Source organism: Capricornis sumatraensis, chromosome 4 (assembly GCF_032405125.1).
Source record: "Capricornis sumatraensis isolate serow.1 chromosome 4, serow.2, whole genome shotgun sequence".
Classification (NCBI taxonomy): domain Eukaryota; kingdom Metazoa; phylum Chordata; class Mammalia; order Artiodactyla; family Bovidae; genus Capricornis; species Capricornis sumatraensis.
Window position 1 is genome coordinate 11,253,621 of NC_091072.1, and position 15,730 is coordinate 11,269,350.

Consider the following 15,730-nt stretch of genomic DNA (forward strand, 5'->3'; position numbering starts at 1 on the left):
CCAAGCTCGTGCACTTAGCTGATGACAGGCCTTGGGTCTTTCCAGGATGTTAATGAGAAATCTCAAAAGACCTCTCCATAAGGATACTCACAATATGACAACTTACTTCCCCCAGAATAAGGAATCGGAAAAAGAGATTGAACATGAGCACCCAGGAAAAAGACACGGTCGTCCTATATTCTAATCTCAGAAAAGACACCCATTGACCACATTTTAATCACTAGAAACAAATCATAAAACATAGCTTACATTTAAGAGGAGGGGACTACACAAGGGCATGAGTCCCAGGATGTGAGAAACATTGGTAATCATCTCATAGGCTGCCTAAAGAGTACAAGAGGAGAAATATAAATTCGGAGTTATCAGTTATCAACATGGTACTAAAAGCCAGGCACTAAATAAAGTGGGGTAGGGAGGAGCCAACTCAGTGAGTGTATATTTTGGATGCTGATTCAAGCAATGTGTGGGCACTATTTCTTGGTGATTACAAACTGTAAGGAAAATTATTACACTCATGAAACACTTGAAAATTTGGACACAGACTGAAAACCACATGATATAAGAAACTGTCATTAATTTCTAAGCCATGATCATGATACTGTGGTTATATTTCAAAATTATATTTTGTCATTTAGAAATATATACTTAAATATTTAGATAATAAAATGATATAATATCTAAAATTTACTTAATAGAGGAAGTGGTAGGGAACATAAAACAAAAGCAGAATTAGCCAAGAGTTAATAATTGTTGAACCTATTCTTAGATATGACACTAAAATCATAAGCAACAAAAGAAAAAATTTATATATACACACATATATTAGATCCTATCATCATGACTTAAAACTTTTGTGAGTCATGGAACACTCACAAGACAGTGAAGACAACCTAAGCATGAGAAAAAAATATCCGAAAATCACTTGACTGAAGGTCTAGTATCAAGAATCTAAGAGGAACTCCTAACTCGACAGCAAAACAAAAACCTAATTTTTTAAATGGGCAAAGAACTTGTGAATACTCATTTCTCCAAAAACGATATACAAATGCCCAATACATATTAAAAGATGTTCAACGTCACTAATCATTCAGTTCAGTTCAGTTCAGTCGCTCAGTCGTGTCTAACTCTTTCCAACCCCATAAACTGCAGCACACCACGCCTCTCTGTCCATCACCAGCTCCGGAAGTTCCCCAAACTCATGTCCATCGAGTCGGTGATGCCATCCTGCCATCTCATCCTCTGTCGTCCCCTTCTCCTCCTGCCCCCAATCCCTCCAAACATCAGAGTCTTTTCCAGTGAGTCAGCTCTTCGCATTAAGTGGCCAAAGTATTGGAGTTTCAGCTTTAGCATCATTCCTTCCAAAGAACACCCAGGACAGATCTCCTTCAGAATGCACTGGTTGGATCTCCTTGCAGGCCAAGGGACTCTCAAGAGTCTTCTCCAACACCACAGTATCAATTCTTCAGTGCTCAGCTTTCTTCACAGTCCAACTCACATCCATACATGACCACTGGGAAAACCACAGCCTTGACTAGATGAAATTTTGTTGGCAAAGTAATGTCTCTGCTTTTTAACATACTGTCTGGGTTGGTCATAAGTTTCCTTCCAAGGAGTAAGCGTCCTTTAATTTCATGGCTGCAATCACCATCTACAGTGATTTTGGAGCCCCCCAAAAATAAAGTCTGACACTCTTTCCACTGTTTCCCCATCTATTTGCCATGAAGTGATGGGACCAGATGCCATGATCTTCGTTTTCTGAATGCTGAGCTTCAAGCTAACTTTTCACTCTCCTCTTTCACTTTCATCAAGCGGCTTTTTAGTTCCTCTTCACTTTCTGCCATAATGGTGGTGTCATCTACATATCTGAGGTTATTGATATTTCTCCCGGCAATCTTGATTCTAGCATGTGCTTCTTCCAGCCCAGTGTTTCTCATGATGTACTATGTATATAAGTTAAATAAGCAGGGTGAAAATATACAGCCTGATGTACTCCTTTTCCTATTTGGAGCCAGTCTGTTGTTCCATGTCCAGTTCTAACTGTTGCTTCCTGACCTGCATATAGGTTTCTCAAGAGGCAGGCCAGGTGGTCTGGTATTCCCATCTCTTTTAGAATTTTCCACAGTTCATTGTGATCCACACAGTCAAAGGTTTGGGCATAGTCAATAAAGCAGAAGTAGATGTTTTTCTGGAACTCCCTTGCTTTTTTGATGATCCAGTGGATGTTGGCAATTTGATCTCTGGTTCCTCTGCCCTTTCTAAAACCAGCTTGAACATCTGACTCTTCACAGTTCACATATTGCTGAAGCCTGGCTTGGAGAATTTTGAGCATTACTTTACTAGCATGTGAGATGAATGCAATTGTGCAGTAGTTTGAGCATTCTTTGGCATTGCCTTTCTTTGGGATTGGAATGAAAACTGACCTTTTCCAGTCCTGTGGCCACTGCTGAGTTTTCCAAATTTGGTGACCTACTGAGTGCGGCACTTTTACAGCATCATCTTTCAGGATTTGAAATAGCTCAACTGGAATTGCATCATCTCCACTAGCTTTGTTCTTAGTGATGTTTTCTAAGGTCCACTTGACTTCACATTCCAGGCTATCTGGCTCTAGGTGAGTGTGAGTGATCATACCATCGTGATTATCTTGGTCGTGAAGATCTTTTTTGTACAGTTCTTCTGTGTATTCTTGCCACTCTTCTTAATATCTTCTGCTTCCTACTTTCTTCTGTCCTTTATCGAGCCCATCTTTGCATGAAATATTCCCTTGGTATCTCTAATTTTCTTCAAGAGATCTCTAGTCTTTCCCATTCTGTTCTTTTCCTCTATTTCTTTGGATTGATTGCTGAGGAAGGCTTTCTTATCTCTTCTTGCTATTCTTTGGAACTCTGCATTCAGATGCTTATATCTTTCCTTTTCTCCTTTGCTTTTCACTTCTCTTCTTTTCAGAGCTATTTGTAAGGCCTCCTCAGGCAGCCATTTTGCATTTTTGCATTTCTTTTCCATGGCAATGGTCTTGATCCCTGTCTCCTGTACAATGTCACGAACCTCCATCCATAGTTCATCAGGCACTCTATCTATCAAATCTAGTCCCTTAAATCTATTTTTCACTTCCACTTTATAATCATAAGGGATTTGATTTAGGTCATACCTGAATGGTCTAGTGGTTTTCCCTACTTTCTTCAATTTAAGTCTGAATTTAGCAATAAGGAGTTCATAGGGGAATACAAATCAAAGCTATGATGAGATACCATGTCATAACCATTAGCAAGACTATAATCATTAAAAATAAAATAACATGTATCAGGAAGAATGTGGAGAAACTGCAACCCTTGTTCACTACTGGAAGAAATGTAAAACTGTGCAGTCAGTACAGAAAAGAATGTAAATTTCAAGTTAAATATAGGGCTTCCCTGGTGGGAATCCACACAGCAATGCAGGGGACACTGGTTTGATCCCTGATCCAGGAAGATTCCACATGCCAAGGGGCAACCAAGCCCCTGCCCTACAATTATTGAGCCAGTACTCTAGAGCCCAGGAACCACAACTAATGAAGCCCACTTGCCCTAGAGCCCATGTTCTGCAACAAGAGAAGCCACTGCCTTAAGAAGCCCACGCACCAAAACAAAGAGTAGTCCCCACTCTCCGAAACTAGAAAAAAAAATCTGCATGCAGCAATGAAGACCCAATGCAGCCAAAAATAAATAAATAAATAATTTTTTTAAGTTAAATATAGAATCACTGCATGATCCAGCAACTCCACTTTTGGATATATAAATCTACATAAAGAATTAAAAGCAGGGACTCAAATGAGTATATAGCATACATGTTCATAATAGCTCTATGCATAATATCCAAAAGGTAGAAGCAACCTAAGTATTCATCAACAGATGAGTGGATAAATAAAATAAAATATATTTTTTTCCATATGTATTTCACACAATGGAAAGTTACCCACACTTTCAAAGTAGAAAATTCTGACACATGCAACAAGCTGGATAAACACTGAGGGCATTATACTAAGTGCAATAAGCAAATCACAAAAAAAGAAAAATACTGCATAACTACACTTACATGACGAAATCATAGCAGACAAATCCATAGAGACAGAAAGTAAAATGGTGGTTGCCAAGAGCCAAAGGAAGCAAAAAATGAGGAATTAGTGTTAAATAGGTACTGAGTTGCAGCTTGGGAAGATTAAAAAAATGTTCTGGAAATGGATGATGGTGATGGCACAAACAGAAAACTAAGATGGCATCTGGTCCCATCATTTCATGGGAAGATGGGGAAACAATGGAAACAGTGGCTGACTTTATTCTTCTGGGCTCCAAAATCACTGCAGATGGTGACTGCAGATGGTGAAATTAAAAGACGCTCATTCCTTGGAAGGAAAGTTACGACCAACCTAGATAGCATATTCAAAAGCAGAGACGTTACTTTGCCAACAAAGGTCCGTCTAGTCAAGGCTGTGGTTTTTCCAGTAGTCGTGTATGGATGTGAGAGTTGGACTGTCAAGAAAGCTGAGCACTGAAGAATTGATGCTTTTGAACTGTGGTGTTGGAGAAGACTCTTGAGAGTCCCTTGGACTGCAAGGAGTTCCAACCAGTCCATTCTAAAGGACATCAGTCCTGGGTGTTCTTTGGAAGAAATGATGCTAAAGCTGAAACTCCAGTACTTTGGCCACCTCATGTGAACAGTTGACCCCTTGGAAAAGAGTCTGATGCTGGGAGGGATTGAGGGCAGGAGGAGAAGGGGACAGCAGAGGATGAGATGGCTGGATGGTATCACCGACTCAATGGACGTGAGTCTGAGTGAACTCCGGAAGTTGATGATAGACAGGGAGGCCTGGCGTGCTGCAGTTCGTGGGGTCGCAAAGATTCGGACACAACTGAGTGACTGAACTGAACTGATGGCACAACAAAGTGAATGTACTTAATGCCACTGGACTGTACACTTAAAAATGATTCAGTTCAGTTCAGTTCAGTCACTCAGTCATGTCTGACTCTTTGCAACCCCATGAACTGCAGCACACCAGGCCTCCCTGTCCATCACCAACTCCCGGAGTTCACCCAAACTCATGTCCATCAAGTCGGTGATGCCATCCAGCCATCTCATCTTCTGTCATCCCCTTCTCCTTCTGCCCCCAATCCCTCCCAGCATCTGAGTCTTTTCCAATGAGTCAACTCTTCGCATCAAGTGGCCAAAGTATTGGAGTTTCAGCTTTAGCATCATTCCTTCCAAAGAACACCTAGGGCTGATGTCCTTTAGAATGGACTGGTTGGATCTCCTTGCAGTCCAACAGACTCTCAACAGTCTTCTCCAACACCACAGATCAAAAGCATCAATTCTTCGGCACTCAGCTTTCTTCACAGTCCAACTCTCACATCCATACACGACCACTGGAAAAACCATAGCCTTGACTAGATGGACCTTTGTTGGCAAAGTAATGTCTCTGCTTTTCAATATGCTGTCTAGGTTGGTCATAACTTTCCTTCCAAGAAGTGAGTGTCTTTTCATTTCACGGCTGCAATCACCATCTGCAGTGATTTTGGAGCCCAAAATAATAAAGTCTGACACCCTTTAGAATAAGTAAAAAATAGAAATCAGAGAGCTGAAGAATACAATAACGGAATTGAAATTTTCAATAGAGGGGTTCAAGAGCAGACTAGATCAAGTGAAAGAAAGGATCAGAAAACCTGTAGACAGATCAAGAGAATTCATCTAATCAGAGGAGCAAATTATTTTTTACAAATGAAAGAAAGAATGAAATGAATGAAAAAGAGTGAAGACAGATTCATGGATATATGGGACACAATCAAGCAGAGCAGTATACACATTATAGAAGTCACAGAAGGAAAAGAAATCAGGGTCGAGGGCAGAACTTATTCAAAGAGGTAATGACTGAAAATTTCTCTCACCTGGGGTAAAAAAAATTGACCTCCAAATCTAGAAAGCCAAAAAAGGAATTCAAAGAGAATTACACTGACATACATTGTAACTGCCCTAAAGTAGAGACAAACAGAGACTCTCAAAAAAGCAGCAAGAGAAACACAAAATATTATGTACAAGCAGACGCCCATAAGACTATCAGTGGATTTTTCAGTGAAACCTTGCAGACCGGAATGGAGTGGGATAATACATTCAATATATAGTACTGAAAGAAAAAAATTCCACGTAAGAATACCATGCCCAGCAAAGCTGTCCTTCAGAACTGAAGGAGAGATAAACAATTTCACAAAAGTTAAAGGAGAATGGCCTCACAAGAAATGTTACAGTTCTCTGTCCTGAAACAAAAGCACATTAATTAGTAACAGAAAAATATATAAAAGTATAAAACTTAAGGTAAAGCCGGGAAAAAATAGAATCTATAAAAATAAAGTGAAAACTGAATACAGATGTTTTAATTAGCTTCTACTTAAAAAAGCAAATATGCAATATCAGTGAAAAAGGGTTACAATGGTAAATTTTATGTTACATATATTTTATCACAATTTTTAATTACTTGTTTAATGGGTATAGGGCTTCAGTTTTGCAAAATGAAAAGGCTCCCAGAAAGATGTTATAGAACAATGTGAATATACTCACCACCACTGAACTATACACTTAAAAATGGTTAAGAAAGCAAATTTGCAGCATAGAAGGTTAATATACAAATGTCATTCACTTTCTATATACCAGAAATGAGCATTGGAATTTGACATTTAAAACACAATGTCATGTACATTAGCATCCCCAAAAGTTAAATACTTAGCTATAAATCTAATGAAATACGAGTAAGATCTCTATGAGGAAAACTACAAAACTTTGATGACAAATAGCAAACAAAAAGTTCAAAATGTCAATCTTTCCCCAACTTGTTCTATAGATTCAGTACAATCCCAATCAAAATCCCACCACAATATTTTGTGGTTATCAATAAACTGACTCTAAAATTTATGAGGCAAAAATTCCAAATAACAAACTCAATACTGAAGAAGAAAATCAAATGACTGTCACTATGTGACTTAAAGACTTATAGTAAAGCTCCAGTAATCAAGGTAGTATAATTTTGGCAAGAGAACACACAAAAAGGTCAATCAAACAGAACAGAGATCCCAGAAAAGTACCTATATAAATACAATCAATTGATCTCTGATATAGGAAAAGACAACATAATGGAGCAAAGATAGTCTTTAAAAAATGATACTATAACAAATGGATCTTGAAATGCAAAACAAATAACCTAGACACAGGCTTTAACACTTCATAGAAATTAACCTAAAATGGATCATAGATCTAAATGTAAAATGCAAAATTATAAAACTCCTAGAAGTAAGAGTGAACCTAGATGACCATTGGTAAGGCAATGACTTCTTAGATATAATACCAAAGACATGATGCATGAGAAAATAATTGATAAACTGGACTTCATTAAAATTAAAAACTTTTGCTCTGTGAAAGACACTGTCAAGAGAATGAGAAGTTACAAACTAGGAGAAAAACATCTTCAAAAGTCACACCTGATAAAAAACTGTTATCCAAAATATACAAGGATCTCTTAAAGCTCAACAATAATAATAAAAAAAAACTTTAAAATGGGCAACATACCTGAACAGACACCTCATCAAAGAAGATATATAGATGGTAAATAAGAAGAGTAGTGTTCTACATCATATGTCACTAGAGACTATGACCATTCTATACCTATTAGAATGGCCAAACTGAAGAACACTGAAAACACAAAATGCTGGCAACGATGTGAAGTAACAGAACTCTCATTCACTGCTGATGAGACTATAAAATAGCAAAATAAATTTATATTTTAAAAAAAATAGCATAGCCACTTTGGAAGATAGTTTACAAAACTAAATATATTCTTATCATATGATCCAACAAAAGTACTCCTTGGTATTTACCCAAAAGGAGTTGAAATCTTATGTCCAAACAAAAACTTGTACACAGATATTTATAGTAGCTTCATTCTTAACTACCAAAACTTAAAAGCAACCAAGATGTCTTTTAGTAGGTAAATGGATAAATACACTGGTATATACAGACAATGGAATATCACTCAGTGTTACAAAGAAACAAGCTACAGAGCCCTAGGAAGACATGAAAGAACAATAAAAGCATATTACTAAGTGAAAGAAGTCAATCTGAAAGGGCAACATACTGTAAGATTTCGACCATATGACATTCTGGAAAAGGTAAAACTGATGGAAATAGTAAAAAGATCAGTCGTTGTCAGGACTTAAGAGGGAAGGGAGAGATGAATCAGTGAAACACATGGGATTTTTAGGGCAGAGAAACTACTCTGGTGGATACATGTCATTATATATATGTCAAAATCCATAGAATGTACATCAAAAGTGAACCCTAAGGTAAACTATAGCTATAGGGTGATAATGATGTGTCAGTGTGGGATCATAAATTGTAACAAATATAGCACTGCGCCCGCAGGATATAGCAGAGACTGTACACATGTGGGGACAGGGAGTATGTGGGGACAGGAAATTTCTGTACCTTTCAGTTTTGCTATGGACCTAAAACACTCTAAAAATAAAGTTCATTCATTTTTTTAAATGGTTGAAGATGGCAAATTTTATGTTTTTTATATTTTATTACAATTTAAAATAATTTAAAAACAAAGATAATACATTTTTTTAAATGGGTAAAATATCCACTAAAGTTCAAAACAAGACCAATGGATCTTAACATATTACCAAAAGTTCATTCCACGTTGTAACTAACCTTTACCATTTACCAAGTGTGTATTTCGTATAGCAGCCAAAGGGGAATAGTGGTAACTATCTGAAAAGGCTCATAAAATACTTTTCCCTTTCCCAACCACATATACTTCAAATAAAACACTTAGCAACAGATCAAATGCAGAAATAGATCTGAGAATCTAGCTGTCATCTATTAAACCAAACCTTTTAAGCAGATTCACACCACCACTCTAAATTCTTTGTTTTGGAAAACAGAGTTTTCATTTTTAAATGTGTTACTTACATTAACATATAATAGGTCTATTACTGTAACTGACCAGGACCCTATGGGTCTTCTCAGGACAGACCTCCCCTCCATGTCTTCTGCCTACCTCTTGTCTACAGAAAAACTGTAGCCAAAGAAGAAATTTAATCAGAGAAGGGGCGGAGGAGGGGCGGGGGTTGGAAATACAAAAGCAAAGTAGTCAGGCAAGAAAAAATAATAATAATTCGGCCATTAAAAAAGGTCAAGGACCTTCAGTTCCTCTTCAAGAGCTAGAGATAATATTCTGAGCTGTAGATAATATTCTTTGAGTGATTTTGTAGCTCCTGAAACTCCGACCAGGTGGGAGAAGTCCATGTGATGACCCGACTGTAGACATGGCATAAGCGGCTCCATCTTGCACAATTCCAAGAACTGACCTTTTTTGCATATGTATACATTTTTTGTATACATTTTTTGCAGGACAAACTATTATTGTATACAGGGCAAGTTATTTTACTGGAGCAGATGATATCTGAGGAAGATCAGTTTTTGGAGTCTGAGTTCATGAAGTTTTTGGAGTGCTTTTGAGTGCAAGAAATTTTGAGGTAGTGCATAACAGAACTACAAAAAGAGGAGGCCCCTCAATTCAGATTTAGAGTCAGGGCATCAGAGATTTGTCCTGGAGCTTATTAAAATCACCTTCCTCTCTCAGGAGTCCCTTCGCTATGCCTACGCAGCGCCTGAAAACGGCCCGGGTTCCCTGGTGGGCAAAAGAAACCAAAAGCGAGGAAAGGGACTTGAGTGTCCAGTTGCCCCGCAGTGTGACCCAAGCAGGTTACGCGTGTAAAGAAGGAAAAGAAAAACCTTCTCACTCCCCGCACCGGAGTCACAGGGCATCCATGGGCTTACCGGGTCTTGACGTTAGCAAGCCACGAAGACCCGCTAGCAACACCATTAAGCGGAACATAGCGTGACTTCTGGGGTGTTTTTTTTTTTTTGAGAGGACACTAAACGCTACGACCGTTGGCCTTCGGTGAGCTGCGTTCTCGCGAGGCTACCTACGAGAGAGCTGGGTACTCAGCGCCCCGCCCACCAGTCGCCTGACGGGCGCACCGGCTCTCCAGTCCTTGCGTTCTGGCCTCTGTCGCGCTCTTTTGCGGACAGCCCGCCCTTCTCGACGGCCCGGTGCCCCCACCCCCAACCCCAGTTATCTGAAGGTACCAGACCACCCCAGCCCTCTCCGTCGCGGTCATCGTCCTTCCACAAACCTTTTGCTTCTTGTGAATGGACCTAAAAGGACTAACACATTTATTGTCCGCTGTTTTGTTATCAAACACCACTTGCTGGATATAAAGGATAGAAAACTGTGCGCATACACACACATGAGTTATGCGTTCATATTTACTAAAATCGGGGCTTTTTAATTTTAAAAAGGGCAGATTTTTCAAAAAAAGGAATTCCAAAAAAGGGGGGAAGTGAGTAGGTTTTGGTATCATCAAAAAGCACCTGCCATGGCACTTTCTATATCCACTGCCCAATTACACCTTGTAACCAGGCTGAGTCTACTTTCCATGTGGTTCACAGACCATTGGCTACAATTCACTTAATGGCCTGCCCTTGTTCAGTTAACTTCTGGGTACAGTGAATACTCAGGTAATGAATGAGATGGACGAGATTCCTGCCCATAATTACAGTACATATGTTCCAGTAGAAAATTCTAACCACATTCCTCAACAGAGTATTCAAAATTTTCTAAATTTGTAGCTCAGGCTGCTGCCTCTTTTCCTCTCATCCCCTGTGCTAGGACCACTTTCGACTTCCGATCTTTCCTGAATGAAAATTGCCTTATTACCTTGGACTGCAAGACCTCCTCCCTCCCAGACTCACTACCCAGTCTTTACCTCTATGCACTATCTTTTAATTCTTTTCAAACCCCAAAGAACGAGTTGTCTCTCACATCAATTAACAGAATGGCAGGTACACAAACAAAAAGGTCCAGTGGTAACAAAAATCTCACTTGGAGAAGCCCCACATCTAAACTCACAGTGGAGATGAGATTCTATGGACGCAAGGGCTTTCAACAACGGAATGAGCAGAAACATGGCAATGAAAACAGTTGGCCTCTCTGTATGCACAGGGAGATTGGTTCCAGCATCCCTGGTGGATGCCAAAATGCCCAGATGCTCAAGTCCCAAAACTGGCCCTCTGGTTTCCATCTCTGCAGATTCAACCAACCATGGATACTGAACTGTTTTGCCACTTGCGGTTAGTTAAATCCACTGACGCAAGCCTGCAGATACAGAGTGTCACTGTATTTTTATTGGGAATAAAAAAATCGCTTGTAAGTCAATCTGTGCAGTTCAAACCCACGTGGTTCAAGGGTCAACAGTATACATCTAGCTTGCACCTCAACAGGAAAACCCAATGCTATACTAACACTTATTTTTGGGTGTCAGTTCAGTTCGCTTAGTCGTGTCCAACTCTTTGCGACCCCATGAATTGCAGGACGCCAGGCCTGTCCATCACCAACTCTCAGAGTTCACTCAAACTCACGTCCATCAAGTCAGTAATGCCATCCAGCCATCTCATCCCCTGTTGTCCCATTCTCCTCCTGCCCCCAATCCCTCCCAGCATCACAGTCTTTTCCAATGAGCCAACTCTTCTCATGAGGTGGCCAAAGTACTGGAGTTTCAGCTTTAGCATAATTCCTTCCAAAGAAATCCCAGGGCTGATCTCCTTTAGAATGGACTGGTTGGATCTCCTTGCAGTCCAAGGGACTCTCAAGAGTCTTCTCCAACACCACAGTTCAAAAGCATCAATTCTTCAGTGCTCAGCTTTCTTTATAGTCCAACTCTCACATCCATACATGACCACTGGAAAAACCATAGCCTTGACTAGACCTTTGTTGGCAAAGTACTGTCTCTGCTTTTCAATATGCTATCTAGGTTGGTCATAACGTTGCTTCCAAGGAGTAAGCGTCTTTTAATTTCATGGCTGCAATCACCATCTGCAGTGATTCTGGAGCCCAGAAAAATGAAGTCTGATGCTGTTTCCACTGTTTCCCCATCTATTTACCATGAAGTGATGGAACCAGATGCCATGATCTTAGTATTTGGGTGTAGTTGAGCCAAAAGCTGGTTTCACCTCGCTTCACAGTATTAGAACTGTTATACTAAATGCTTTGACTTGCTGCTGCTGCTAAGTCGCTTCAGTTGTGTCCGACTCTGTGCGACCCCACAGACCACAGCCCACCAGGCTCCCCCATCCCTGGGAGTCTCCAGGCAAGAACACTGGAGTGGGTTGCCATTTCCTTCTCCAATGCATGAAAGTGAAAAGTGAAAGTGAAGTCACTCAGTTGTGTCCGACTCTTCGCGATCCCATGGACTGCAGCCCACCAGGCTCCTCCATCCATGGGATTTTCCAGGCAAGAGTACTGGAGTGGGGTGCCATTGCCTTCTCCCTTTGACTTGTTAATTGGTGCTAAATATTTTGAATGAATTTTCAGTATCCCATTTGTTTTCCTCTCCTTACTCTTTCCTGTTTAAATCTTTTAAAAAGCAGACTTTATATTATTATTTATGTATATAGCTCTCTCTATAATGGAAGGCATGTCCCATCCAGAATTTATATATCACATGATCTAATATGGTACCTGCAAGATAGTAGTTTCAGTAAACATTTATAGACTTTTATAAAATCTGATTCGTGCTTAAGAAAACCTGGATTGTGCTTAACTATATATTTAGTAAACCCAGGCATTTGTCTGACAGAAAGAGAAAATGTAGTATCTTGAACAATGTAGTAAGTCTGTGAACATAGCCATACAGTGACACCAAACTTACATATAATTTATCCTTGATTATTAAAACATCTTTAGCAGATGGCAAAGAATACCTTTATTATTTTCAAATTTTGAAGTGGCATCTATGACCAAGAAATTTTACAACTTTTAAAATAACAATCCTAGATAAATCAAGGACAAACCTACGTGAAAAAAAAGCATATAAAATGTCAAAATGCATATAAGAGCAAAAGAAGTTCAGGCTGATCAAATAATCTTTTAGAATAGCTTATTCCCTCATGGTCCAGCAATTAAGACTGCATGCTTCCACTGCAGGGGGCATGGGTTCGATTCCTGGTCAGAGAGCTAAGATCCTATCTGACCTGTGGTGCAGCCAGAAAAAAAAGGTCCTAAACATCCAAAGATCCAAGGAATTATTTAATCCTGAGAAAATTTTAAGTTGCAGAGTTAATATTTACTAACTGTAAAATTTCAGTGATATAAATTACAATTACAAAATTTGTGGAACTATATCAGTGACAAACACAAAACTTTTTAGTTGTATATTAATTCATTCAGAGATTAAATTGAAGACTATTTGGGGTTGTTTACAATTTTTATTATATAGCTGATTGTTAAAATAATGTACCATCTTCAGAGGACTAAGATATGTGTCTTCTTTAAAACCAATCTGTTTTCCAAGGCTTTTTCAAACAATAAGCCTTTGTTCACAATTTGCCAGAAGTCTTGAAAATTAGTGAGACAGTATCTGTAAACATTTGACTAGTAGTTTTTTCTAAAACTAATGTGTTTTAATTAATAAGGTAATAAATAGCTGAGTATTTAAGAAGTTCATGGACAACACAAATCAGAATTTCAAGTACTTTATTTATTGTAAATCTTATGTTTGTATGTATATATATATATACACAAACCAAAAATTTTTTAAAAAACTAAAGAAATTCAGTTAATAAACTTATTAATAAACTTTATTATGAAAGGTTGTGAAAAAATTTTAGGTGCTTAAATTTTCATCATTCATACCATTTCTTCCATAGTAAAAATTCACTTTTTATCACAGCTGAGACAATAACTCACAGATACCACAAATTTTCTTGCACTTATCTAAAAAAACTTTTTCTTTATTTCTCCAGCCTAATTTCTTGAAAAATATTAGAATCAACAGAGACATAATCAAGCACACCTTAGTAAATGTAAACATTCAAAAGTATATTAATAGCAATCTTTGAAGTTTCAGATTTTGGACTTAAAGTGCTCATGAGATTCTCAAGTGGTTTTATGATAGCTCAATTGATTGAAGATATTATAATTGCTCCTGCTTTTTATTACAGCTATGAATCAACAGCATATCTGATTAGTTCTATTAAATACTTCGTACCTTAAAGTTTATAATTTATTTAAAATGATGCTATTGTAAAAGGATGCTATGTTTTAACATGACTCATAATAGAAATTCTATTTTTAAATTAACTTGGCTAATATTCATTATCCATAGATAGATCCATGGAATCCATTGTCCAGAATCCATAGAAGCATTTATCCATAGAATGTTCATAAAAATGGAAGATAACAACTGTGTGTATGTATACACATACACACTTATAGTGTGTTTTTGCACTTTTTAAATAGTATTATATCTTAATTGTGTATTTTGTACATTCTTCTGAATACAGAGTATTCCTTTATTCATGAAGTGAATGAGATAAAATTCTAATGTATGATGATTATTAGTCTGTGTAAGATTAAAAATATTACATATTAATTGGCAGCTAATTACTTTTCACAGGTATTAGATTATTACATGTTCAACCAGAAACTACACTAATAACAACTAAGGTCAAAATTCAGAGTTACATTTAAGCACATAATGACAAAACTTGAAACAATATAGTTAATTTGAGAATCATTATAATAACATGTTCAAAATAACATAATTCATGTCAGGTGCATTAACCTCACAGATGACTGAATAAAATGTATTCAGTAATGGAAATGAAAATGTTATTCTAAATTCCCTGGCTTTACTGCATTTCTTCTATTTCTCATTTCCCACTACTCAAGTTCTGTTTTTCTGTATTAATAAAGTCTGTTTTGTGGTATTTTGTTTTCATTCATAATTGCAGCAGGAAGAAAGGCTTTTCAAGAAAATATCAGGAAAAAAAAAAAAGTATTAGCTCAGTTCCCTGAAGATGTCTGCAAAATGAAAGGCTAAAAAAATAATCAAGTGAGGGAACTATATAAAGGAGGTGGAGGCGGAGGAGCAGGACGAGCTGGAACTAAATTTCCCTGAAATGATTCTTTGGGCTGGGGTGGAGGTGGCCTGTGAAGAGGTAAAAAAGACAGTTAATCGTATGTCTCAACTGAATGAAATAAAGCTACATTCATGACACCATTCTTAAAACCATCACTGAATTTTGCCTGGTGAGCAGCTGTTTCACAATTTATATATTCTTCTCCTGATGTTCACTTGGATTTCAGTGCATTCTTATTGCATAATAAAGATTATAATGGAGGACACTACTCAGTGTGCAATTCAATCATAATTTGAAGGACTTTTGGGGGGGTGCGGAGGGGTATGAAGTATTTTATGCAATGCAAAATATTGTAATAAAATCTCCTCCTTTCTTGTTGATGCTAAGCCCATACATTGAGTCCCTCATTTTTCTTGTGCTTTTCAGTTCTAGAATTTCCATTTGATTCTTTTTTTAGGTTTTTAAGTTCAGCACATGTAGTTCTGTGTGAAATTCTCAATCTTGACTATTAATTCTGTGATACAATCATCATAGTTATTTAAAGTCTGTACCTAATAAACTCTATTAACTGGATACCCTCTGAGTGCATTTTCTTGGTTTTAGTCACATTTTCTTTTCTTGTATGTCTAGTTTTTTAAATTGAGATAGTGAAAGTGAAAATTGCTCAGTCATATCCGACTCTGCAACCCATGGACTATAGAGTCCACAGAATTCTCCAGGCCAGAATCCT

General features: G+C 37.9%; 1 protein-coding gene across 1 annotated transcript in view; it reads right to left on the reverse strand.

Annotated features, from left to right (window-relative positions):
• Window positions 1-13,736: 13,736 nt before the first annotated feature.
• The window catches only part of ADAM9 (ADAM metallopeptidase domain 9), a 98,659-nt gene continuing 96,665 nt past the window's right edge, over window positions 13,737-15,730 (reverse strand). Inside the window, exon 22 of the mRNA XM_068970690.1 lies at window positions 13,737-15,068. Coding sequence (XP_068826791.1) covers window positions 14,969-15,068 — 100 coding nt within the window. The 3' untranslated portion in view covers window positions 13,737-14,968. The remainder of the gene's footprint in view (window positions 15,069-15,730) is intronic.